This window comes from Nannobrachium achirus, assembly GCF_963921795.1.
Source record: "Nannobrachium achirus genome assembly, chromosome: 11".
NCBI lineage: Eukaryota > Metazoa > Chordata > Actinopteri > Myctophiformes > Myctophidae > Nannobrachium > Nannobrachium achirus.
This window is the reverse complement of record NC_137820.1, coordinates 14,027,627-14,055,615: the sequence shown is the minus strand read 5'-3', so window position 1 is coordinate 14,055,615 and position 27,989 is coordinate 14,027,627. Positions and strand designations below refer to the sequence as shown.

Below are 27,989 nucleotides of genomic sequence, written 5' to 3'. Positions count from 1 at the left end.
GCAAAACAAAACATGAAAGAATTCATCCTCTTCATTTATCTCATTTGGGATTTTAATTCAAAGCTTTGTGATGGATTCAGGGATACACCCAGTCTCGGAGGGAGAGATATACCCAGGTTGCTGCTAGACCACGGTAAGACTCCCAGCCAGGGGTGCCTGCTGCTGTGGTTTTGTTTAAAAATAATCATTCAAGTGTGGTGTGAAAAGTACTCAGGTTATTTATGTATGTATTTAAAAAACACCCAAATAATGCAGTATTGGGTGAACTTGTTCATTATCACCACTCAAATGCTGCAGCTGCTGGTAAAGGTTAGGCTGATAAGAATTATGCGCTGGACAGTTTAACCTTTCCTATACATCATCATTTATAAATTAATGTTTGTTTTGTAGTAGGCCTAATAATAACATAAAGGTGGTGTAAGTGACAAAAACAAAAAAAGGGTTTAGTTAAAAAGTTAAAGCTATATTCTGACAGTAATGATTGTTTGTTTCAGTAGCAGACCAGACCAGCTGTCTCTCCAGCCAGCTCTAACAAAAAATAAAATGTCAGGTGTCAGGTAAAATGTCACCAATTTAAATCAGGAGAGGGTAACCATTTATCTGTTTCCAATTCAAAATGTGTCTGCCCAGTGCCCACTTATTTATTTAATCACTTCCAATTTCCCTTGTTTATCCTGTTATCAGATACAGATATCTCTGCTGGTTGGAAGAAATTGATATCCTGACCTGACATTTTTATTTTATGTTTTCTAAAGAGCTGGAGAGATGGGGAGAACCCTATTCCTGAACAAACACTCTATTTCAACATCAGAGCTTGCAGTACTTTGAAATCTGCAAAGTAACTTGTGGCTAAAGCTGTCAAATAATTGTAGTCTAGAGTCAACACATAATATTTTCCTCTGAGATGTTGTGCAGTAGACATATAAAGTAAATCCTCAAGTAAAGTAAAATAATAATAATAATAATACCCCAAAATTGTACTTGAGTAAGTAAATGTAGTCAGTTACTTTCAATAAAGTAGAAACGTTTGCACTCTAAACTCAAGGCTTACTAATAGTCCAGTCAATCTGAGGTTTGACCCAAAATAAATTGCAATAGTAATGGTTCAAGGTTTTTTATGATCCAAAACACATGTTAAAAATCTTCCAAAATATTTTTAGTGGATCAAGGTAAATTCAGGGGTTTCAAGTTTGGGTCCCTTCACTTACTATACAGGAAAACGATGCCTAAAACAAATCTTTAAGTAGCATGTGAGAGGTCTAACTAGGGGTTTTTCATGATTCTGAATCCATTGCAAGCATTTGTTTTGCACGAAAAACATGGCTAAAAATGGACCCACAAAAGTGTGAAAAGTGATGACTCGTCACTAAACCATCACTATACCATAGTGTTGTGGGTCCGTTTTTGGCCAGAGGAATGTTTTTCGTGCAAGACAAATGCTTGCAATGGATTCAGGATCATGAAAACCCCCTAGTTAGACCCCTCACATGCTACTTAAAGAGTTTTTTGGGGGGTATTGTTTCCTGTATAGTAAGTGAAGGGACCCAAACTTGAACCCCCTGAATTTACCTTGATCCACTAAGAATATTTTGGAAGATTTTTAATATGTGTTTTGGATGACCCTAACTATCATAAAAAACCCTGAATGATTACTATTGCAATTTCTTTTGGGTCATGCCCCCTTTTAGCTTAGATTGACTGGCCTATAAAGCTAAGCCAGCATTAATGTCCATAAAGTTTAACAACATAAAAGGCTTACACACTGACACTCTGAAACGTTGAGGCTTTTTGGATGTGCACTTCAATCCTTCATCCACATGGAAAATTATTTTTTTCTATCACACATCCCAGCTCAGCAGAAGGATATATAGCTGACCTGTTCTGACATCACAATGTTGCAAATTAATTCTGTCCTTTTATGCCCATATATAGAGATCCCTGATTTCATCAATATTAAGCCCATTTGCGTCACAGGGCGTCACACCCAACTCAACAGAAGGATATAGCTGACCTGTACTGACATCACAATGATGTTGCAAATTAATTTGTCCTTGTCCCTTTTATGCCAATATATGGAGATCCCTGATGTCATCATATCATCCCAGCTCAGCAGAAGGATATAGCTTACTGTTCTGACATCACAATGATGTTGCAAATTAATTTCGTTCTTGTCCCTTTAATGCCCATATATGGAGATCCCTGGTGTCGTCGATATTAAGCTCATATCTGGAAATATTGTTTTTGATTGATTGATTGATTATTTTATTAGACAAAAATGGAGAACAGTACAAGTATAGTCGATACAATTGAAATGTAGTACAGTACAAGTACCGTTAGACACCCTGCCTAAAAGGAACATCCCAAATAAGACCTTTTACGTCCTTTTTTCTTTGGAAGCCCTCCGTATTTAATTCATGGACATACTGTAATAAATAGCCATATGGTGTCTTATTGGTACTGAGCCATTATACAAGCCCATTAGTCTGATTAAAAAGTAAATTCGATAGGAAATCCACTCATTCTGAGACGATGCAGTTGATCTACAATGCGTGCTGACCATACACAGCAATTACTGGCACTGATCAATTTGTCTTCCGAAAATGCTCACAAATGAAGATTCTTATGACCCACTATCGTTCCTCTTTCCAGACAGAATCAATGGTCAGCTGCCATATCCCAGCACTCAGAACCATAGTGTCTTCTTCCATCCAGAGGATTCTGATGAACTGTACGTGGGAGGGACTGACTTTGTGTTAAAAATCGATGTGGATAACATTAGTGTTATTGAGGTAGGTAACTTCAGATCACTTAATTAAAGAGGTGGTGCCATGATTTCCCCCCCCTCTAAAACATGATTATCAGGTATTATGATTATACTAGGAGGAAGATTTTTTCCAAAAAAGTATCCACCTGTTTCCGCGGGAGTTTACTGGAGATTATTTGGACCTGTTCGGACCACACTTCCGGTTTAATAGCAGACATACAAGCTCACGTCGCGTCGCAGATGCAACCGTTGTGAGCTTGTAGATCACACTCGGCTGCAGCGCCGGAAGCTCGGTACAGCGTCTGCGCAATGGGGCGTTGGAAAGTCGTGGATACAGAAAGAGTTAAAATTGGGTTTTTATGTGGCCACACCCCCAGTTCATTAAGTATGCATGGATGTCATGGTGGGTGGTGACCCAGCTGAAGTTAGCCACACCCCACAGTGTTGGGTGAATGGTAATTAGGGGAGGAGTTGATACTGTGACATACTTAGTGTGTGTTTTTTAACTGACACTTTTGACCACAAGGTGGCAGCCTCCAAGAGAAAACAAACAAATACCAAGAGAATACATAATTGCTCATAAAAACCACACCAGGGGCTCTAATGAAGTACTTTCAACCTCCTAGACACATGAAAAACAGAAAAAGTACAAAACTATGGCACCACCTCTTTAATGTATTTATATACTTCTAAACCTTGCTGCTTGGTCATGCACTTGCCACTCCAATTAGAATTTCATCTTTAGTAGGATTTCATGCCTGAAGCCCTTTTGTTTTTGTACTGTCATTAAGTTATGGCCAAATTTTCATCAGGCCTGCATACACATGTTTGGAACTAATGGTGCCCCTATTGAACGATTTCAAAATAATGGTACGGTATAATGGTTCAACAGTGTTACGAAACATACTGTGAGTTTTTGAGCGTGCCTCAGCTCTCCAATGCTTGGCAGAGTGTGTGGGTATGTCCCTACAGTATGTCTTCACGTTTGCAGCATGGCCTGCAATACCGCTGGTTGACCTACCTTCAAGTGGTGCTGTTGAGCAGCCTAAAGAGCGACACTGCTATAACAAGTGGCCACCAAATTTGATTGATTTTCAAGGACTGGACAAACGCTTTTCTATTCATAGTTTGTTTTGTTATGCCACATTTTTAGCACACCTAATTACACTTCCAACATGGGAAGGAAAGCAATCATTTCCTTCCTAAAAACAAACAAAACAAACAGATAAAACAAAACAGGATCTTAGGGTGGTCTACACTATATCAACACTAAGTGCCTTTTCAGTCACACACCAGACAACAGTTTTCAGGTCATGACAAAAACTAAAAATGTGTACCTCTCTTAATAATCAACTTTTAGTTTATCAATACAGTAGTTACATTTTTAGGGAACATGGTAGAATATTTATTGAGTGGTAGCCCATAATCATATGTTACATGTTTGGCGTAGCTGTCATTGATATAGGTCTACAAATTTGACTGTAGCGTATACATACACTTGCAATCAGTAGCAGTGTTTGGCAACAGATTGCTGTTTGTCATGCTATTGTGTGAAACACAATAGGTTGTCTGGAACAAAGCTCCAGCAGCTGTGGAATATACCCCATTGACAGCCACATAGCCTTTCAACGGCAGCTGATGCCTAACACAAACAGGCCATGAAGACCACAGATACTGTGTAATTTCCATCACATTTTTAAATGAGGCATTTCTCATTAGCGTTAAGTTCCAAGCTACAATCAGAATTGAAGATGACTGAGTCCCTACAGCTTGCGTCTATTCTGGAAATTGTGGGCCAAGTCTTTGGCTGAACTTATGTAATCCAAACAAACCCAACCTGATTAAGGGTGTAGGAGGTGTAAAAGCCAGAGGACAGAGGAGGTGTTGTTCCATTTCAGAATGAAATGTATGCTAGCTGGGGAGGAACTGGTAAAGTTCATGAACTTGGTGACTAGTTTTAGATTTTTGGCATGGTGTTAGGTATGGGTATAAGGTTTTCAAAAACGATCGCAAACAGGTTGGCGCTCGCCCCCTAGTGGTCTGTTTGCAATGAATAAAATATTGGGTCTGTATATGGTTGAAACCCCAAATAATTGATGAGATTTTTCAATTGATTCTGTTACTACTGGGTACGCTAAATAACATACAAAATTGTAGGAGAATTTTATTCTGGAAAGGCATCATTTTCAAGATAACGGCAACAATGGCTGCAGGGAGCTTAAAATGCCTATAAACTGGGATTTAATATGTAAAAAAGTATAACAATTATGCACTTGGTGACTAGATTTTGATTTTTGGCATGTTGTTAGGTATGGGTATATAAGGTTTGCAAAATACATCACAAACGAGTTGTGCTCGCCACCTAGTGCCCTGTTTCCAATGAATCAAATATTAGATGGGTCAGTATATGGTTGAAACCCCAAATAATTGATATAAGTTATTTTTCAATGGATTCTGTTACTATTGGGTATGCTAAATAATACTCAAAATTGTGAAAAAAAAAAAACTAACTACTGGAAAGGCATCATTTTCAAGATGGCATCCATGATGGCTGCTGGAAGCTATGCAAACAGGCCACTAGGTGGGCGAGCCGCCCATACCTATCGTGCTAAAAAACTAGTGCATGCGGAATTTGTCAAAGTTAGGGGAAAAAACTACCATTTTCGGGCATTGAATTTAAGCTCCCGGCAGCCATCGTGGACGCCATCTTCAAAACAATGCCTTTCCAGAAGGTCTGTTTTCCAAAAAATGTAGTATGTTAGCATAGGCTACCCAATAGTAACAGAATCCATTGAAAAATGGATTCTGTTAAAATAAGGACCTATTGTTTATATATTTATTTTTTTACTTTTATTTTTCCATTATTGTTTCTCTCTAGCCTAATTAGAGTAGGGGTAGATGTCGTGGGCTACAATGCCACGGCTAGGGTGGGTTAATGTGTTTTATATGTGTTATTTCTTTGTTTTGTTTTTTGTTTTATGTGTAGTAATAAAAGCAACGACAACACTTATGAGGCAAATGTACACACTCATAGATATTTTTCGCAGATCACAACAACTACCATGTCAGACATGAAAATACACTCCTGGAATATTAAAGGTCTGGGTAACCCTATTAAAAGAAAAAAAATGTTAGCTCTTCTCAAGAAAAGTAAAGTAGATGTGGCTTTTTTGCAAGAAACATATTTATCAGACACTGAACATATTAAGCTAAAAAGAGACTGGGTGGGCCAGGTCTATTTTTCATCATATAGAAGTCATAGCAGAGGAACGGCTATTTTGATTAATAAATCAATACCATTTAATTTAGAAAAAATAGTCACAGACCCAAACGGACGATTTATTCTGGTCTCAGGCCGCATTTGGGGAACACACATTACCTTTCTGAACATCTATGCCCCCAATGCGGACGAACCTACTTTCATGTCTGATATGGTGCTGCTTTTCAACGAAAATTGTAAAGGGTTTGGAGTTATGGCAGGAGATTTTAACCTAACAATGACAGCTTTGGATAAATCGAATACCGCCACAAACTTCAGATCCAAATCCTCCAAGGTTCTCCAGGGGTTGTGTGTAGAAAGTGGCCTAACTGATGTCTGGCGTGAATTACACCCAGGCATTAAAGACTATAGCTTTTTCTCCAATGTTCACAATTCATACAGTAGAATAGATTACGCTTTTGTTTATTCTAAATATATGTATATGATAAAGGAATGCGAAATCAGTCCCATCATTTTATCTGACCATGCTAGAATTTGTTTAACTATTCAGTTTAATGGGAATAACTCAACCCCTAAAAAATGGAAATTTGATAACTCATTACTTCAAGACGAAGAATTTAAATTAAAAATGCGAACATGGATCAAGAGCTATATAGATGAGAACAACGACCCCCTCCTAGACCCTAACATTATTTGGGAGGCCGCAAAAGCCACTCTACGAGGTTTAATTATCTCATATGACTCATTTAAAAAGCGTTCAAAAAGAACACAGACACGAGAACTTGAGAGAGAAGTAATAAGATGTGAAGAACTCCATAAGACAGCAGCTACAGAGGATAATTGGAGGCAACTACTGGTGGCCAGAGCCAAAATAAACCTTAATATGTCAAACGAAATCACAAAACAAATGAACTATGTTAGACAGAAGCATTATGAATTTGGCAACAAACCGAGTAAATTATTGGCCCATCAGTTAAAAAAAGAACAAACTGAAAGAATCATTAAAGCTATCTACCATAATGATAACATAACATATCACCCAAAAGAGATTAATCAAGCCTTTTTTGAATTCTATAATACACTATACAAATCTCAAAGCTCTCATTCCCAAGAACAATTGGATCAATATTTGGAAAATAAAAAATTACCACATTTATCTGATTCAGACCAACAATATCTTAATTCATCGTTTACAGAAGAAGAAGTTCTGACCACGATTAAATTAATGCCTACAAATAAAAGCCCAGGACCTGACGGTTTTACAGTAGATTTTTACAGAGAATTTTGGAATGAACTTCACCCTATTTTCATGGCCATGATGCATAATTTCTGTCATAACAGAACACTCCCGCAAACAATGAATTTGGCAAATATTACAGTGTTACATAAAACTGGCAAAGATCCTTTAAAATGTTCATCATACAGACCTATTAGTCTTTTAGATCATGATTACAAAATTATAACTAAATTACTAGCAAAAAGACTAGAAGATATTTTGCCAAAAATGATTAATCCAGACCAATCAGGTTTCATAAAAGGGAGATATTCTGCTGACAACATAAGAAGACTTTTGAATGTAATAAACCATTTGGACACTAGAGGGAGCCCTTCCCTACTCCTAGCATTGGATGCGGAGAAGGCTTTCGACAGGGTCGAATGGAAATTTCTTTTCTCTATTCTTGATAAACTCAAAATGGGACAGAACTTCATAGCTTGGATCAAAGCAATCTATAACAATCCTAAAGCTGCTGTCATTACTAACGGGGCTTCCTCTGACTTCTTTGAACTAACAAGAGGTACAAGACAAGGGTGCCCGTTGTCAAGTTCGCTCTTTGCGATGGTGGTAGAATTGTTGGCGTCATGTGTGCGAGACAATATAAACATTAAAGGAATGAAAATTAATAATGAGGAGCACAAAATATCTTTATATGCAGATGATATTATTTTATACATAACAGAACCAGAACAATCCTTAATACATTTATATAACGAAATAGAACAATTTGGAAAATACTCAGGATACAAGATAAATTTCAACAAATCTAACGCGTGTCTACTGCACATGACGCCAACAGAAACTATGTACAACGCATATCCCTTTAACTGGACTCCAGAAGGGTTTAGATACTTAGGAATAAATATCACACCGAAACTGGAGAACTTATACAGGGAAAATCACTGTCCTCTTATAGAAAAAATAAAAAGTGATCTGTGTAAATGGGCTACGCTACCATTATCTTTATTGGGAAGAATAAATGTGATAAGAATGAACGTCCTTCCAAGACTGAATTTTCTTTTTCAAATGTTACCATGCTACCTATCTACAGATTTTTTCAAAGTAATAAATAGACCGATTTCAAAATTCATCTGGTGTAACAAAAAACCCAGAATAAAATTAGTGACTCTTATGAAACCAGAATCCATGGGAGGTCTAGGTCTTCCCAACCTCCAATATTATTATTGGTCAGCTCAATTAAGAAATGTTTTGTCATGGTCGTTGGGAAGACAAGACTCACAATGGGTTCAGATGGAAGCTAAATTTGTTGACCCAATACCACTGGGCTCTCTTATATTTATAAAACAATTTAATAAAATAAGAAACATAGGTAACTGTTTCACTATATCAAACACATTGCGTGCTTGGAAGGATTGTTCAAAAAAACTTGGTATTATCAGCTGTACAACTTTGCTTTCTCCTATTCTTCATAATCCAGACTTAGAAAAACATTTAACATCAGTTAATATTCAAAGGTGGACTCAGTTGGGGATAAATCAAATTAAAGACTTATTTCACACAAACAAGCAGTTAAAATCATTTATGGATCTAAGAACAGAATATGGAGTTCCCAACACAGACTTCTTTAAATATCTACAAATGCGAAATGTGATACAGTCACTCAGGAGAGAAAATAAGTTAAGATTAGAATTATATGAAATAGAAGAAACATTAACATTATCAACCACAATTAAAGGTAAAATCAGTGAATTATATGACATACTATCCAAAGACTGTCAATCAGCTTTCTTACCTTTGTTGAACATTTGGGAGACTGACTTAGCAATGACATTTGAAGAAAACACTTGGATAAATATCTGTGATCGAACACACTTTTCATTTACAAGTAATAAAATTAAAGAAGCCAATTTTAAATTTATTCATAAATTTTATCTAACACCAATAAAAATGCATAACATTTGTAATGATAATTCACCAAACTGTCCTAGATGTAAAACTAACAGAGGAACATTTTTGCATATGTTTTGGCAATGTGAAAAACTAAAACATTTTTGGGACGCAATTCACTCATTCACAAGGTCTGTACTGGAAACAGAATTTGATTTGTCCCCATGTGTCTACCTAATGAACGACTTATCGGAGATCAGGATGGACATAAAAAAATATAGACTGTTAATTACCATAACATACTTTGCTAAAAAATGTATCCTTTTGTTTTGGAAAGATGAACTGTCACCCACCTTTGGGATGTTCCAAGAGCAATTAGCTCAACTACTACCACTGGAGAAACTGACTTTTGAAACACATAATCGAGGACTGATGTTCCAGGACCTCTGGTCCCCGTTGTTCTCCCAGCTGAGAGCTGGGTCAACTGTCTGACATGAACTGTAAGAAATGAGTTGTGCACTTGCTGATGTCGCTGTTGTTGCTGTGCTATTGTTATTGTATTCTTTATTTAGTTTTATGTTTGTTTTTGTCTGTTTAGTTTTGTTTTTGTCCGTTTTGTTACGTAAAATTGTGCCCCTAATAAAAAGATTTATAAAAAAAAAAAAAAAAAAAAAAAGAAAAATGTCTTCTATGAATTCTTTGGGGTTTCAACCATGTGCTGACCGATCCAATATTGGATTCATTGCAAACCGACCACTAGCTAGGGTGAGCCCAACTCGTTTGAGATGGTTTTTGAAAACCTTGTACGCATACCTAACGCCATGCCAAAAATCTAAAACTTGCCACAAAGTGCTGAAGTGCACGACCTTCATGATTTTTGACCAATTCCTTCCCAGCTAGCCCATGTTAATTCAGCTTCTGCAGATTCTTTCTCCTCCCATGGATGCTTAGTCACATGAAAACAAGGCATATTGTCAGACCCTAACAGACTACCATGACCTTGACAGAATGTGTTCCTGACCAATATGAATTTCTACTCTTACAACTCCTTACGTCCATTTCCCCTGTAATTGTGTGGAGCATATAACATTTGGAACAAAAAAAGAGAATTCCTCTCTTATCCTGAATTAGAAAAAATCTTTCCTCCAGCTTTTCCAGACATTCCTTGGTCAGAATAAAAAAGTGTTATTTGGGCACTGGGACATGTGTGGAATGCGGATTGCAGATGGATGGATGGATTCAGCTGCTTCTTGACAGCTTTGAGGATTTTTTTTCTTTTTTCTTTTCTTTTTTGAGCGTCCTCATTTAACCTGAAGTGGAACTACTGTAAATCGAATTTACAATATACAATGTCATTCCCCTGCAGGAATTCTCACTGAAAACAACTGGCACACAGGAGCGTTCAGAGGTTAGTAAATAGGGAATGGTGTGTAAAATTATATCTATTATATATTTTTTTGCATTGAAATTTCTGCAGCAGTACTCTTTTGTTAACAGACTCTATATTCTAGGGGCCACAACAAAATGTCATCACAGTCATTCAGAGTTTCCAGGACAGTCTTTTTGTCTGTGGAACTAATGGCCACATGCCACAGTGTTGGAAGCTGGTGAGTGTGTAGACATTACTTCGTTTTATGCATAGAGATACTAGAAATCTGTCCACCATGTGTTCACATTTTCTTTAATTTACATTCGTATGTGGTGGCCTATAGTCATCACAAACAGGACGTATAGGGGCGTATGTGGTATTTTGGGGTGTGTAGCTGTAGTCTGTTGAGGCCCTCATTACTTAAAGTGTCTGGCTGTAGCGTTAAGGCATTCATTACTAGACCACGATTTAAAGTGTCTGGCTGTAGCGTTGAGGCATTCATTACTAGACCAGGTTTTAAAGTGTCTGGGTGTAGCGTTTTAATTGAGTAAAGATGACTTGTTATGTTCTGCTCGTATACAGTATACTGTATGCTAATTGCTCCCTCAATTCTGTGGGATTTCTTATGAATGTTGATCTTCATTTTTGCAGTATTCCCAGGCGAACAATCAATCACAGGAGATAATAGAAAGCTATGAAGGAACTGGAATATCTCCCTATGTTTACACACATAACTCACTGTCTCTCGTAGTAGGTATGTGAAATATAGTTTCTTTCACAATATTGATATGTGTTGTTTAGAAAAGCATATTCAAGTCTGGCAGTGTTACATAACCACTGTGAGCCATGAAGAGAAGCGAGACAAGCTAGTGCAATAACACGGAGAGATACTAAATTATGTAAACTGTGAGCTTTTATTCATGTAATGTACGGTATCTGTGCTATTCTTAGAGGGAGACTTGTATGCAGCAGCGCCCTTGGATAGCGATGGGAGCTCCCTGCAATTCAGAAGGAAAGCAGGAGGTAGAACCAACGTCTGGATGTATGAAAAGTGGGTGTCAGGTGAGTGAGTGTTCACGTAATCAGAACGAAGCTCTCCACGCATATCACGTTTCCCAATGTACTGGCTTCCTTTTAATGGACACTTGATAGGACATTCTCTTTTGAATTCTCTTTTGGAGTGGAAAAAAACGAATGGCTATCACACGCGCTCACAGGACTATTTGATGCTTGAGATTATTATTATTATTATGCCTCAACTGAGTTTGGAAAGTCAGCCTTTAAGTGTGGTGCCTCAAACACATGGAACACTTTTCAGGCCTCGCTTGTATCCCTAGATCGTTTTAAATCGGATATTTCAACTATGGTGAATCTAAACTGTACCTGTTTTAATTGAGTTTCATATATCATGTGATGGTGGAATATATATAAATATATATATATATATACTGTATGTATGTATGTATGTGTATATATATATATATATATATATATATATATATATATATTTATTTTTATTTTTTTATTTTCCTGTATATCATGTATTCTAGTCATTTACGTGTCTTCTGTTTTGGCATATTGTTGTTTTTATTGTGTAGTATCGTTGCCCTCAGTCTATTCTCCGAGACTTAAATAAAGGTTGAAATGAAAATGAAAAAACATGGCGTTAATGTTAACCCTAGTGTCCCGATTTTGGAGGTGAACATTCTGTGAAAAAGGCAAATCTACAAGCTCAATGCGTCATAACACGAGACATTGTGAGCTTGTAGATCGGATATTTTTGGCAAAGAGATTTGATGATGAGGGAAAAGCGATGCAGACCTAGTATTATCCCTGGGGACTAAATGTATAGGATTTAAGTGGTCAAATGATCTTTCTCTCTTCTCACAGAGCCCACCTTCATCTCTGCCTCCTGGGTGAAGCGGGAGAACGACCCAGACAATGAGAAGATCTATGTCTTTTTCCGTGAGAAGAACTCTGATAGCAGTCCAGAAGCTGACCCATGGATATCCAGAGTGGCCAGAGTCTGCAAGGTACCTTTCACACCACAGTGCATTCAGTAATGAGGTCAGTGACCTGGTTGTTATTGCTGGGAAAGGAATGCTTACCTCGGTCATTAAGGAGACAGAGTGAAGTGTCTGTCCCCTACTGAGAGATTAACCTTCTTACTGCACGTCAGCACAAGTAGGCTGTCCGATAAAGGTCTCAATCTTGTTAAGTAAGGTGCAGCGGCGTCAGTTCAAAGAAAGCTAAGGTATGGCAACATGACTGGTGTCTTGCACGCGCGCGAGTCATGTTGCCATACCTTAGCAACAGGCACAATGAAAAGTACATTTTATTATTTCCCCCTGTAGCCAAGGTATGGCAGCTGCCATAGCTTGCCATACCCAATTGACGCCTCTGGTAAGGTGGTGTAAGGACATAACTTGTGATATGGACTTTCGTAGGCATAATAAGAAAACAGTGTAAGAAAGTAAGGTGAAAAGTAAAATGTGTATGTAGCTGCAGGACAATATACATTTACATACAAGTAATATGAAACAAGAATGCTTTGAAGTTGAACAAATCTGGAATTGTGCAGAAAATGATGAATGTGTTACAATGAAAATAGTAACACACAATACATAATATCTACTACAAAGAAATAATAACATTGTCTTTGCCTTTAGCCTTTACTTACATTTTTAGCACACGTTGATGGGTGTTATGTATTAGCTCAGTTATATAACACTGTAGCCTTGCACGATTGTCACTGCATTACTTTCATTTCCTCTCTACAGTTCAGTAACTTCAGTTTGTATTCGATTATCTTTTCCCAGCAGTTTTCTGTTTTAATATCTGTTTATTTCAAATTTTCAGTTTTTTTTCTTAATTACAGGCATATCCATTATAGAAAAATGTTTACAATATGTACAGATACAGATACAATCATCTACTTCAAAAAAGAACAGACAAAGCAGACGAACTACAGAAGAAATGTTAAAAAAAAAAGACAAAAAGAAAATAAATAAACAAAAATAAACATTGATGGCAGTACACTAGAGGGGCCGTAGAGCATCATCACAAGCCAACACTGAAAGATAGATAGTAGTTCTAGCAAGCATAAGCTACCAAGGGGCTGCACAACATTAAGTTAGGCTCTTCGTTGTAGCTTGTTAAGCAAATTTATAATGGGCGACCAGATTTTCAGAAAGAGGGGTTCCTTATTTGACAGAGTAAACCGTATTTTCTCAAGATGCAACACATCTCCCAGCTCCCTTAACCACATTTCAATTGTTGGGGGTTTTTCGGATTTCCAGGCCTGCAATATTAATTTCCTGGCTAGCAGGGTGGAGAGTGAAATGGCCTGAAGTTCATGTTTGCTTTGAGCCCATCCAGGTGACACGACCCCAAATAGAGCAGTCAGTGGGGCAGGGGGAAAGTCTCTCTCAAAAGCTTTTGCGAAGAAATCAAATAATTGGCCCCAAAAGTTCTGTAACTTAGAGCATTGCACAAATTGATGGGACAGGGTCCCAGCAGTTTTCTGTTTTGACTCGGTTCAATGCCGGTTGAAATGAATAATTTATTACACTGACTGCGCAGAGAAAGAGGAGATTGGAATGCAGCAGGTGAAATGATACCCTCAGGTCATGAGAACCCGATGCCAGTATCACATGGCAGTGAAGCAGGTCCGCCCAAGTGCAGAGGCCGAGGCAGAATGACTGCTATAAATTATTTTTTTGAGTTCAGAACAGGAAGCTGGCTGGCATGAAACTAGGAACAGGAACAAGACTCAGGAACCTAGACAAGCTGATACAGTGGAACAATTTTGACAACAATAATACCCAGACAACTAAATATGCCCCCAAACATAAATCTATCACTCGATAACAATAGTTACCCACTCCGCCCACGAGGGAGAATTCCGTATTTTCAGCCCAACCGCTTCGCTGCCCACAAGGAGCACGTGAGCAATTAGGGGTTAAGAATCTTGCTCGGGGACACACATCGACATTGCTGGCCTGGCCTGTAATCGCACCTGGGACAACCAGGGGCTCTGGTTCCCCAGGTGGGCTCCCTAACCATTCAGCTATGGCCACCACACTCGTGTGGGCGTGGGCGTGTGGTGTGCGCGTGCGTGTCTGTTTGTGTGTGTGTGTGTGTGTGTGTGTGTATGTGCGTCAGTGGCAATTCATATAGACGGGTTTCTTGTTTACAAACATTGAGACTAAATGCACAGGTGACTGTATCATGTAATCAATTCCGTCCAATCCCCAAACTTGTTGTTTTGGGGAGCGCTGGTTTCATTCTATACTCTATGGTTTCATTGGCTAATTTTAGTACCGACCCTCAGTGTGACGTGGACCAGAAACCCGTCTATGGTAGGCTACAACTGGCCAAAATACAAAACCCGTGACCCAGACAGACCCATGACAGTGGGGCCCATGCCTTGATCCAGGCCAAAGTCAATGTGACCTTTGCAGTGTTTTTATTCAAACCACCTGCACTAACAATTTACACATCCCCTTGTCATGAGCCATCATGTGGAATGTGGAATGCTGTGTTGGAACAGCTAACACAGCATTGTAGCTATTTACCTAGCTGAGATTCATTCCTTTTCCAAGGAGACCTTTAACAGTGTAGCTGTGTTTTATGTTATCTGTTATCAAGGCCCCTACTAGACTCTTGGAACTCACTCTTAATCGACCAACTTGCATTCTTGCAGGTGGATGAAGGTGGTTCTAAGAGATTCTTCCAGAACATGTGGACCTCTTTCCTGAAGGCCCGGCTTGTGTGCGGCTTTCCAGACGAGCCACTCTATTTCAACCGTCTTCAGGATATCTTTGTGCTGCATGCTGAAGACTGGCGGGAGACCAGGGTCTACGCTCTTTTCACAAGCAGCTGGTTAGTCACTCTCCCTGCATATATAATTGCCAACTAAGCATCAACATTTAAAATGAACATTAACACATAAAGTAGTGTTAATTTTGTGATTTAGTCTTAGCCTTTGTCTTTTGAATAACACACCATTTAGTCTTACTCTTCTGAAATTGTTTAGTCTGAGTCTTAGTGAACAAAATGAACACTGAAATGAGTCACTGTACACATAAAAGCACAGCATAGGCAGAAGTGAAGTCCTTTGCATCTCTATGCATAAATACATTTGACCTTGGATGTCAGGAAACTATAAACCTTCATGAGCACCTGATGACCACTCTCCTTACACAAACATAAACATTGGGGCCCTTTCCTGAGGAAATACTTCAGTTTTAAGACATTCGTGCCTGGTATTCTTTCCTATCGGCTTGGCTCCTCAGAAGCGAGACTCAAACAGCTGGACCGATCATTGCCAAATATCTTGTGCTCACTGCCAGTCGGCCACAGAAGTATTCCACTAATCTCTTTTCACTCGTTTTTTTAACTGTTTTAAATATTTAACTTAATTTTCATAATGGGAGTCAATAGGGCCCTGATTGGGCTGAAACATTGCCAAAATTGCTAGCCCACAATAACCTACCTGACCTGGCGGAGACCTGTGCTCAGAGGAGCACTTTTTCTAGTTCATATGTATTTTCTTCATTCAATCAAAACTTTATGGGATGAAAGGGTGACGAAATACAGTAACATCCAGTGGTGTGATATGGATTGTTGAAGTGTAGACACTCTAAATTCATGACTCTAAATTCACGGCCTGCCACTCTGTGCTAGTTGAAATACTGTATTCAACACACGTGATGGATTTCTTTTTTAATGTAATTATATTTCTTATTTTTTAGTTATATTGTTAATTTGTTGTTTTTATTTTAGTTTCAATACATTTATTTTCCTTTTAAGTTTTATATAAAATAACACACATGAGTAGCCTACTTAAATTAGGCAGGCAGTAGACTGCAAAGAATGCTAGGCGAATGTCCTGCTGGCCGTTTATAGTGTAAATGAGGACGTAGGTGAGGCCTGCTTGCCCGAGTATTGTTATGACAAAGCAGCCAGGTATGGGGATTGAAGCGCTGACCGTGCCATCACACATCTACGCAGCTTGCGTGCACGCACGCGCGTGCTCGTGGGGCGCGCGTGCGTGCAGCTTGAAAAGAAAGGGGACGGCGTTCCTCTGCGCTCCTGCGCAGGGGCGTCACACCAAATTCTGGGCCCTGGGTACAAGGATTCACTGCGGGCCCCCCATGAATGTTAACTATTGAAAAATCGTGAAAATGTGTGCAAGAAACCTATGTCAAGGACCCACAAGATGATATGTATTTGGCCACGGACCCCGATCTCAAAATATTTAGTTCTAGGAACCCCCAGAAGCAAAATTTGAGTTAGAAATGTTCGCTTAAAAAATACATATATTCAAAGATTTTCACACATTTTCACAACTTTTCAAAAAATAGCAGATCTACAAGCTCGCAGCGCGGCACTCGGTGCCGCGCTGTGAGCTTGTATATCTGCTATTTTTCAATAGATAAAGTTATTAGGGCCCCTCCACCTTGGGCCCCAGTAACTCAGTCCCACTTTCCTACCCCTTGTGACGCCCCTGCTCCTGCGGCATCTCACACCTGACAGTATCCAATAAATAGAGATTTGTTTAGCTATTTAAAACTCGGTCAGTAAAACTGTTTAACGTCATCTCAATGTTCTTCTAGGAACTCCACAGCACTTTGCATCTACTCCATTGCAGACATTGAAAAAATATTTGAGACCTCAACCTTCAAGGGTTATGATAAAGAGATTCCAAACCCTCGGCCAGGAAGTGTAAGTATTCCCCTATAAATATTTTCATTGTATCACTCACTGGTCCACTACCATTTTTTCCTCCAATGTATGACTAACTACAATGGGTGTACTGGAAAATGGTTTGATACTTGGGAGGAACTGTGGAAAGTGTCCTAGCAACAGTGTACACACAAGTAAAGTTTTGCTCGATTTTCCTCTTTAAGTTTAACTGTGTGTCAAATATAGTTACGGCTAATTACATGTTTGAATTATTTTAATGATTTACTCTCTAACTTAGCTCACCAATCTCAGCTATGTTGTTTCCATCTTTCCATGATCAGACAGTGGTAGGCTCCATAATGTCTGTCCAAGGAGGTGGTTGAGAGTTGGGTTTGGTGGAGATCATGTACAAATATTTATCAGACTCCACCTATCTCAACCAGTCTATGATCTCAACCCACGTTTTGTTTGGTCTGTCAGTGTGTGTTAGTGTTGGAATACCCATGCTTACCCATACTGTTAGAATGACTGCAGAGTGCGGATTGCTCTCAGTTTGTGAACTGTTTGTGCTCAGTGTCTTTAAGATCATCACGTGGTATTGTATTTTGTAGATAACCATTGCTTCCTTCTTTTCTTTTCTTTTCTGCGTTTAACCTTCATTTTAACCTTAATTCGTTTTTTTTTTTTTTTTTTATTGTAAGGTTTTTCCCACAGTTGTGGGAAAAACGTGTAACGCAAATAGCCAGTTACAAGGTCTGACGCAATGTGAGCTTGTAGATCACAGTTATACTGTTGCTGCTATAAGGACAAGCTAAACCATAACAAGATACAGTAGGCTTTACCAAAACAATAGCTATCAGGTCTAGTGGAGATATTTAGACTCTTACAAGCTATCATGAACAACACAATGTACTGTAAATAAGGTCACATATAACCAATCATAATACCATAATATATCTTCCTCAACTGACATGCCCTAAATAGGGACGACAGGGTTAATGTGATTAGTGGATATGTAATCTCTCAAGTCAGCACCACTGTCTTAAACAAGTTGGTAAGAATAAATACCAGGAGGAAGTTGGCTGGGAAAGGGGAGGAGGCAAAGCAAGTTCCTAAAACCTATGTTTCTATGTCATTGGTGCTCAATCTTTTTTCATGTGAAGGAACCCCAAAATGATAGGTATTTGACCACGGACCCCCATCTCAAAATATTTAGTTCCAGCCTTCCAGGGTCCTTCCCAGAAGCAAAATTTGAGTTACAAATGTTTGCATAAAAAATGCATATATTTAAAGATTTGCACACATTTTCAACAAAAATAGCAGATATACAAGCTTGCAGCGCGGCACTCGTTGAGCTTGTATATCTGCTATTTTTCAATAGCTAAAGTATAAAATAATCAAGGCCCCTCCACCTTGGGCCCTAGTAACCCGTTCAGGTTCAGTTTTATTGTCACACATATCCATACAGGTACATATACAATGAAATGCTTGTGCCAGGAGCACTCTCAGCCTTATTACACAAAGACATGGTCACAGTGACCGACAGGAGTGTGGACCCACATACCATGCAGGCCACACAAGACTAGTCCCAACAACGACAATACCATACAGTGTAACAGTGTACAGTTTAAAAATGCATACAGTGCCCATGTTCACCTACGTTTCACTTTCATCCCTTCATTGAGCAACCTGACTGCCTGGGCAAAAAAACTATTACTGAAACGAGTGGTGTGCGATTTGATGCTCTGGTAACGTTTTTTGGATGGGAGGAGTGAGAGCAGGGAATGGGCGGGTGGCTGCTATCTTTCATGATGTTCTGAGTCTTTTTCTTGCAGCGTGTGGTATAGATTGTATGGAGCTGTGGCAATTCTGTGCAGATAATTTTAGCAGCTCTCTTCACAATCCTCTGCAGCTGTTTACAGTCTTGGAACAGTCAAGTTACCAAACCACACTTGTGATGCAACCTGTCAAAACACTTCCTATGGTGCAGCGATATAAAGTCACAAGAGCCTTGGTGCTCAAGCCAAATCTCTTGAGGCGCCTCAGACTAGTCTGGGATCACCTCACCTTTCGGGCTTGTAAGCGGTCTGGAGCGGAAACCACAATACGTCACGTTGTAGTGCTCAAAGACTACAATTTGGCCGGAACTATCCACCGGAAACAGTTTTAACCCAAAATAATTCCTCTGCGCTCAAGGACATACTTTTAGGGCCTACCTAATAAACTCCTTGATGCGGAGTAGTTTTGCTTTTGAAAAAATTGTTTGGTATGCATCTTTTAGTCCAACTCGTAGCGACTGGAAAGACTACACTAGGCTACTCGAGCATTTTAATTGGGATTGGGGAAACAAACGGGGGAACCAAATCAAAGTGACACCGCTTCTTCTAGTGGGCCCCCCCCCCCCCCCCCCCCCCTTGTGACGCCCCTGCCCAGATTGGTGGATAATGATATGTGAACTGAAAAAGTTCTTCATGTCTGTTTGTCTGCTTTCAGTGTATGAAGAACAGCAGGAGCCTGTCGCTGGCCACTGTAAACGTTGTGAAGGATCACCCAGAGATGAGTGACTGGATCCACCCATTACTCCATCATGCTCCATTCTACAAAAACAACTACAACTATACGAAGATAGTGGTGGATAAGGTCCAGGCTGCAGACCAGCGGACGTACAATGTCCTGCTCCTTGCCACCGGTATGTCATGGATGCATAGTATAGAAGCCTAATTTATACTTCATCGCTAGACAGTGTCACTAATTTTTATACTTTCGGAGAGTGACATGTCATGCAACTAAGAATAAATTGGGTGTTAACTGTTTTGAGTTGCTCAAGCCTTTTGGCACTTTTCCATATTATTATTATTATTGTAGTCAATTATATCAGGGACAGAGGATGTTTAGAACAATGGGCTGAGAATATATAAATATGTCCGTTATCTAACGGAACACAATCTAATAGCATGTACTATTTTCACTGTCCAAACTGTTCACGCTGTCGTGACCACACAGACTCGGGGAAGATCCACAAAGTGCTAGAGGATGGATCTGAACCTTTTATCATCGCTGAAACTCAACTCTCCAACCACTCAGCGATTCAATCAATGAAACTTGACTCCAAAAAGGTACAAATATCATTACAGTAAAGGGTGATCAATAGTAGTTCATACATTACAGTGTTATAGTGCAGAAAATACCAACCAGAGGTAGGGAGCGCTCCTCTGTGTTCACTTGAACCGCACGGAGGTGCCGAAAGTCGGGCGGACGAAGATTTAGTATTCTGGCTCCCTGGTTTACAACTTCTAACGGCGCTGAGTCCATTCACCATGCGACCTTCGCAACATTCGACACAGCGACTCGCTCACTACCGCTCGCTCGGTGGTGTCTCACGTGGCTCAAGCGCTCCTTTACAAGAACCAGACTAAACCGGGGTGCTTAGGACTTACGCAGGAGTAACTGTTACTTTCTGTAATAACATCGATTTGCGCTGACGTCAGGCGTGTCCATATTTGGAAACCGGGCACACAGACACTGCCACAGACAACTTGAACTTTATAATATGCAAGATTATAATCCTTTGCAAAACCTTCACATATTTGAAGATACTACGATCTTGAAGTAAAAATGTAGCATGTCCTTGAACTGTGATTTTTATTTTCCTTTTTGCTCTTCCATACAGAAAAAGTTAATAGTGGGCTTCCGAGAGCAAATCTCTATATTGGACCTCCAGCGATGTGAAGACTATAACAGTTCCTGTCAAGCATGTGTCCTTGCCCGTGACCCTTATTGTGCCTGGACCGAGTTTGGATGCAAACCCACAGTCCTGTAAGTAGAACAATCTCATATGGACTCATATGGATACATTAATTTAAAGATTTTACAGTGGTTCGATAGCTGAATGGTTAGGGAGTATACCACATGCAGATTCAATACTCTGATCAGCAAGTCTCTGGTTCGATTCCCAGCCGGCCAGACTATTTGCTGAATTTCATCCCCCTGCTCTGTCCGCATTTCCTGTCACTCTGAATAAAAGCCTCATTGTTCAGTTCTAAAATAGTCAATTGCACCAATAATAATAATAATAATAATAATATAATCTAAGAATATATTCTTGAATATGGTGTCTGATATTTATTTATTTCTATAGACATTTTCTGTTTTAGACGATGTTATGAAAAACACAGAATGCAGGTCAATAGTGAGCCGTTTTAGGTGAGAAGTAAGGAGTTGGAACCTGTTATCTGGCTTCCTCCAGACATTGGGGGAGAGAACAGAGCGCTGTTCTCTTTGAATGGCTCATTGTGCAAAAAAGTAGCTGCAAGCTGTTCAACACAATGACTTAACAAATGTTGATTCATTTATTGTCTAGGGGTGGAGGCCAACAAGCTTTTGGACGACTTGTATAGAATTATTATTCTGACATATTGGTTATTTCTTGGGCATTCTTTTACATCAAATGTTTTTCTCAATATGTTACATCATGTTAAAAATTGTTGCAAAGTCTAAAGCTAATTTGGAAACATCTTCATCCAAAGATTGTCAATTTTCTCTCAGCAAAGCAGCAGTTAAATTGCATTTTCATGGGTCAATGTGGGACATCAAGTGAAGTTGTCATTTGGGATTGGGAATAGCCTTGAAGCTGCAGGCCCCACTTGAGACTGGAACAGGACAATCGTGATAAGATGGCTTACTATTTCCTGCCAGTTTCCCACTCGATTAGATAACTCTTTTTGACCTCGGTGAAGCAGAAGAAGGCACCTCCAAACCTCCCTTTACAAAAAGATTCTCAAAGAGAACACCAGCACACCAACACGGAACAGTCCTTTTAAGGCACTTTTTTATTATATATTAAGTTCGGCATGGTAAGCTGCAGAGCAGCAACAAACGGACGCGTTTCGGCAGTTAAGCCTTCATCAGCGTTGCATGCTGGGGGCAAGGGAAGTGTCACATTTTATAGTGTCCGTCGAGGAGACAACTTCCTCTGTTCATATAGCTAAAAACCCCCAACCAAATGTTACAATAAAGTGCAAAAGACAATATAATTCATAGTTAAATACATCAAAATCCATTATACACATAAGGGTCAAAAAATACAACTAAATACAAAGAGAGTCTGAGTCTGTTCCAATATAGGGGTCTACATAAATACTTAAATTCACTATTAATAACAAATTGGTTGGGATCTCAACAGAGAGAGGCAAAAATAGAAAACAAAGTTAGGCTTTTAGAGTGTTTAACAGCTCCAAACCTCCCTCCATGTTGTTCCCTTCTCTCCACCACCTCTGGATACACTGTTGCCAGATGGGAAATGTTGAATTAGCGTACCGGAGGCTTAAAAGTATTGTATTTTAAAGAAAACTATCGTACACAGTCCAAAAAAAAGGAATCATGTGTGTAAATATGTAATTTCACAAAAGAATATGTTTAGGTTAAGAAACAACCTTGTTTGAGACTCCTATCTGACAAAAAACGCATCACATAAGCTGCGTGGAGGCAGGCAACTTCCTGGACCTTACACAAATAAACAGCACGGCTACGCAACACTGGCTGGATAGTTATCTCCTGAATTTTAGCAACATATTAACAATGCTGTTGTCGTTTACAGAGGAGCTATTCAAAATATCCCTGGAGTTCGAATTAATACCTCCTGTCCTAACCCTGCAGCAGTAGGAGGTAAACTATAATGATTACACAGTGCATTATCATATATTCAGATAAGTGTGGAACATGCTGTCCAAATTCTCCAATTGGTTATCTTCTTTCCATCCAGAGTCAAAGAAAACAAACAGGACCAGGCGGGAGAGTGCTTCAGCCATTCCAAGTGTTTTGAGGGCAGTTCATTCTGTTCCCTTGGGTGTCCCGTTCTACCTGTCTTGTCCAATAGACTCGTACCATGCCGAATACACATGGAATCACCAGGACCAGAGCAGCCCTTGTCAGCAAATGCAGTCTAACTGCCTGCACCTCATCCCTGCCATGACACAGGAAAACTATGGAAACTACCAGTGTGTATCCACAGAGAGACAGTGCACCAAAGTGGTGAAGGAATATCAGCTGGCCATGCAAAGTAGCCCACGTACAACCACCAGCATTGAGGACAAGAAGGCCCAAGAATTACCCAAAGGTAATAGCGTGACAGGACTTATGCCTCCAATGGAATGGGTCATGTGTGTAGCAACTGCAGTAACTGTGTCGCAGCTTTTTAAATAGAATCCTTTTTTGGAATGACAACACCCCTGACACTCTGTAAAGTCTGCCTGCTGTGCTACACATCATTAAATACATTCTAATGAAGTTCTGACATGTGTACACTGCGGATGCAAGTCCTTGCACGCGCTTCCGAGGCCAGGGAATGGGGTTGGACTGCAGGAAATCCACATACAGATCAGAGTATCCTACAACTCTGGCAATCTTTCATCTCTTGGCTTTCCTTTTACAATTTAAACATTAACAGATGCTCTTAGGAAGTAGCGTGAACTGAAGTAAACAGAGTGCAATGAAAGCAATTAGAGGATATCAGGTAAACATCAAACCTAGTCTAAATAACATGCAATCTAAATAACATACTTCACATTTGTGGACCAGCAAACGGTATGTGTCCATCTAAACAACATAACTGTAAATAGCATACTGTATGTGAGCAAGTAACCAACATACTGTAAGTCCGCAATCTATAACTAGCATCTATCGAAAATGGGCAACAAGAAGTGATACAAGGAATGAGGAGAGCTAGAGGTTCAAGTACTGTCTGGAGGGGTTCGTTTTCAAACTACAGTGGATTTATGAGTGGGTGTGCACTGCAACTCTGACTAAGGCCATCAGAGGCGAGGAGATCATTCCACAGCTTGGTCTGCTTGCAGTGTTGCCCAGGGCAACATAGGCCAGGGAGAGATGGATGTCCTGTGTTGGCTGATCTACAGTGCACTTAAAGTGTGTGGCAAGAGGTGTAGGGGTTGGAACACCATTACACAGCTTGGGAGCAAGGAGGGTGATCCAACACTTGCAGGGTTGGCAATTAGACCAGGGTGTCATATAGGGAAGGGAGAGACGGACGTCCTGTGTTAGCTGATTGTGCTAGTGTGTGGGGTGGATCATGTCCTTAAGGTAAAGTGGTGTCATGCCCCTGTTTCCCTTGGGTCATCACCAGTGTTTTGAATTAGATCTGGGCAGCAACCGATAGCCAGAGAAGGGAGTTAGACAATTTGTTAGTGGGAAGAGTGGAGAAAGAGCTTATGATATCAATAGGCTTATCAAAAAGGTATAGCCTCGGGAACCCAGGTGTTTCATTCAAAAGAAAGAAAAGCTTGCATGGGTAAGCCCCCACGGAACTGTGGTTCCTGGGTGATCTTAAAGGCTGTATGCAGGAATTAAATTAATATCGCCGATGTGCAGACAAGCCGGGAGGGGAGGAGGAGAGGAGCAGCGGCAGAGCAGGCTCTGTGCAGAGGGAGGCGGGGACATTGGTTGGTAAACCAATCGGGAGCCAGTGCTGGATCCAGCGCAAAGTGTATCCACCCCCCAAGTCCTTAGAAGTGGCCGGTTCGACTAGGCTATCAAAAAGGTGACAGTAAGCTTAAGCAGAGTGGGATGGGGAACCAGTGGAGGGTGGTAAAGGATGGAGGAGAAGTGCTTCCTTGGTTTGGAGGCCGAGGACTGAATCTTAGTCACCTAGTAGTAGAATGAGATGAGTGCCATCTGCCAGGAAGAAGCTTATGATGGTATCCAGCTCTTCAAAGAAATCCCTGGTGAACTGGGTATGATGGACCACAATGATAGAAAGAGGGACAGGTTATGTAATTGAGGTGATGTGTTTGATTAGATAGATACCTTTTTTTATACCTTTTTGATTGATCAAATCTGGAGTGTGTGCAGCAGGTGTCTTAATGAGCCAGTCTGAGTGTGGGCTGTGATGGTGCAATATAGCGAAACTAGGCAAATTGATGCTTAACTATCCATACTCAGCCCTGCAAGTTAAATGCTCAAACCAAAACATGCACAATCACATATACTCATTGATATATCAAATAAAGGTGTACTCATTAAACTATTTTTTAAACATAAGACCAGAGATATCCTAGCTTTGAGACTGGTGTAATTAATTACACATTATTATAGCTATTCTGAAGCCCAAACGTGGTTTACTGTTTGACTGTGTCCATTTATCTGGTCCTTGCCTATACTCTCTAATTCAGGGACTTGCTGGGCCCCTGATTCATCCCGGGAAAAAGAGTTGGAGAGGCCCTCATTGCGCGCTATCCACCTTTTTCCGCGGGAGTTTACTGGAGATTATTTGGACCACACGTCCGGTTTAACAGCAGACATACAAGCTCACGTCGCGTCGCAGATGCAACCCGTTGTGAGCTTGTAAATCACACTCGGCTGTGGCGCCGGAAGCTTGGTACAACGTCTGCGCAATGCACTATGGGGCGTTGGAAACCCATGGATAGAGAGAGATCTCTCTCTATACCGCTGCTGCTCAAAGATTTGCCATTTCAGATCATGACAAGTGACAAGCCAGTGGGCCAATTACTGTACATGAGTTATATTTCGTCGTTCTCGGGTGGAAACCTTGTATGTCCAAAACCGTTTGTTTTGTATTTATCATTTAAAAAATTATTTAAACGCCTCGCGGTGCGAGGCGTTGTGTGCTTGTAGATCTGCTGTTTTCACAACTTTTGTGCGACGGCCTTGTATGATGAAGCAAGGCTTTGCCTTGCGAAAAAATGTATACATTTGAAACTTGGAGATACGAGGTATCTGCCTGACAGTGATGATGTACATTTTATTTTAATTTTTTCCTAATGGCCGGCCTGGACCGGCCGAGAATGAACCGGCCGTTCGGGAGTTGTCCCTCTTTTCCCAATGGCCAGCACGTCCCTGCTCTAATTCCTAGAGGATAGGAAAGGATACAGTAAATGCTCTGCAGCGATCACTGATAATGGACCCCTGAGGGTGCAGGAAGGGTGGAGTGAAACTGTTAACTATTATGTGAACTTACATAATTTCCCTATCCTGTTAGAACTGGGTTAGAACTGGCTTATTGTAATAACAGGCGTGTCCATTAAATGTTTTGGGAAAACATGCCATGAAAATAGCCCTGTTTCTAACCTGTAGCATGGGTCATTCATGGTTACTTGGGGCTTAACCTAAAATGCTGTTTGCTGGATCATCAAATGACAGAAACAGGTGTATTCTTAACAGATGAGAACACGACTGTATGGTTTGGATGATGATGACTGGTAAACCACCCGGTGGATTAAATAAAATTTTCATGAAATGTGACTTCTGCGACTGGGGTGGTTTTCTCACTAATGGGGCTGAAAGTTGGGAGAGTATTGTATATTGGCAGAAGGATTAACATAATTTAAACGGCAACTATCTTTGAAAATAAAGTACTATGGTTAATAAGTGCCTAAAAGTACCGTAAGTAAAACAACAAATAAAGTAAACATTTTGGCCTACTGGTGATGCTAGAGGAAAGACCGTGGGGTCACTAAAATCAATAAGGTTCATTTCGCAATATGATGCAAAGTTGACATTTTGGACTGGGGTAGCGTAAGAGAAAAGGACTATTTATTTGTATATCTTTTTTTTTTTTTTTTTACTTTATTTGATTTTCAAATGAAGCATTTAAGGCAATGAAGTGGTACAATACTAAGAGTAGCAGCTTCTTTTGTACAAACATCAAATATACAACAGTGGTATAAGGATATTTATTTGTATATCTTGTTTGAGATTTTTCCTCACTGTCTTTCTTAACCATATATGGTGAATATTCTGCAAAAATAGACGATCAACAAGCTCACAATGCATCACGTTGAGATCTGTTATTTTCCACAAAGAGATTAGAGGGGCAAAGGAGGGGCAATATACTCCAGTCAATGAAGTATATTGGGTTTAAAGAATATATGTAGAGACAAAGATGTGTAAGAGTCATTTAGAAGTGTATTTTAAGTCAAATGCATTTGAGTGTTAAAAGGCATCTACACACACAAAGCAAAGACGATGGAATGCAGCAGTAAGGGTTCAAACTCTCTGGCATAACCACCTGTCCAATCAACATCACTCCCTCTCTGAAGAGTAATCCTTCCTATGCCCTGGAAGGAAATGGGATTATTAGTGGTTATTAAAATCTTTGCGTCTTATGGAACATCTGTGTTCACTAATTCTTTGTTTGTCAAAGCAGAAAAGTCCCAAAGACGCAACGACGTGAACTAACCTGTAGCCTGTCATTTTAATAACCACTCTCATCCCATGTCCTCCCTTATGTTGTAAAATACATCTAAAATATATTTATCTAATATATTTAATATAAATGTACAGTATAATATATGAAATTCAGGCCTTGAATAAGCTACATGCCGTAAAATCTTTGGTACACTTATTTTACCAACTTGTACAAATTCCCCAAATTACACTTTTCGTGTTATTTTACTGATACATTCTATTTTTTCAGACTTGACTTCAATTAAATAATAATATTTTGCTTTGTTTGTGTGTAATTATTTGTCTGTCCGGGGCCAATCTTGCAAACCACTGGACCGAACAGCATCAAATTCCTCGTGCACACTGCCAGTATAGGCCAAGGGAGTGCATTTTAGGCACATACTGTATGTAATTTACCGTACATTGTATAATGGAAGTGAACGACGGTCAGATCGATTTGTTTCCTGCTCCTGGCAAACAAATAAGACAGTAATGGAACGTGCAGACCGCCCTGGAGAGCTCTCTGACACCTTTATTGTGTGGCGTTGGGCAGTTTGTGAGGATCAGGCCTCTGCCCTCTCCACACAATGGGCCCGATTCATCAATCTGGTCATAGATATAGTGT

General features: G+C 39.8%; 1 protein-coding gene across 1 annotated transcript; it reads left to right on the top strand.

Moving 5' to 3' along the window:
* Nucleotides 1–12: 12 nt before the first annotated feature.
* Nucleotides 13–27,436, top strand: sema7a (semaphorin 7A (JohnMiltonHagen blood group); the record flags this gene model as incomplete). The annotated part of the gene is made up of 14 exons (XM_080736874.1): nucleotides 13–133; nucleotides 2,650–2,789; nucleotides 10,475–10,516; nucleotides 10,620–10,715; nucleotides 11,129–11,231; nucleotides 11,429–11,539; nucleotides 12,368–12,510; nucleotides 15,183–15,361; nucleotides 17,098–17,206; nucleotides 19,661–19,856; nucleotides 20,171–20,283; nucleotides 20,838–20,983; nucleotides 22,764–22,831; nucleotides 22,929–27,436. The coding sequence occupies 14 exons, from the start codon at nucleotides 13–15 to the stop codon at nucleotides 23,366–23,368; spliced, it is 2,007 nt and encodes a 668-aa protein (XP_080593000.1). The 3' UTR covers nucleotides 23,369–27,436.
* Nucleotides 27,437–27,989: the final 553 nt, after the last annotated feature.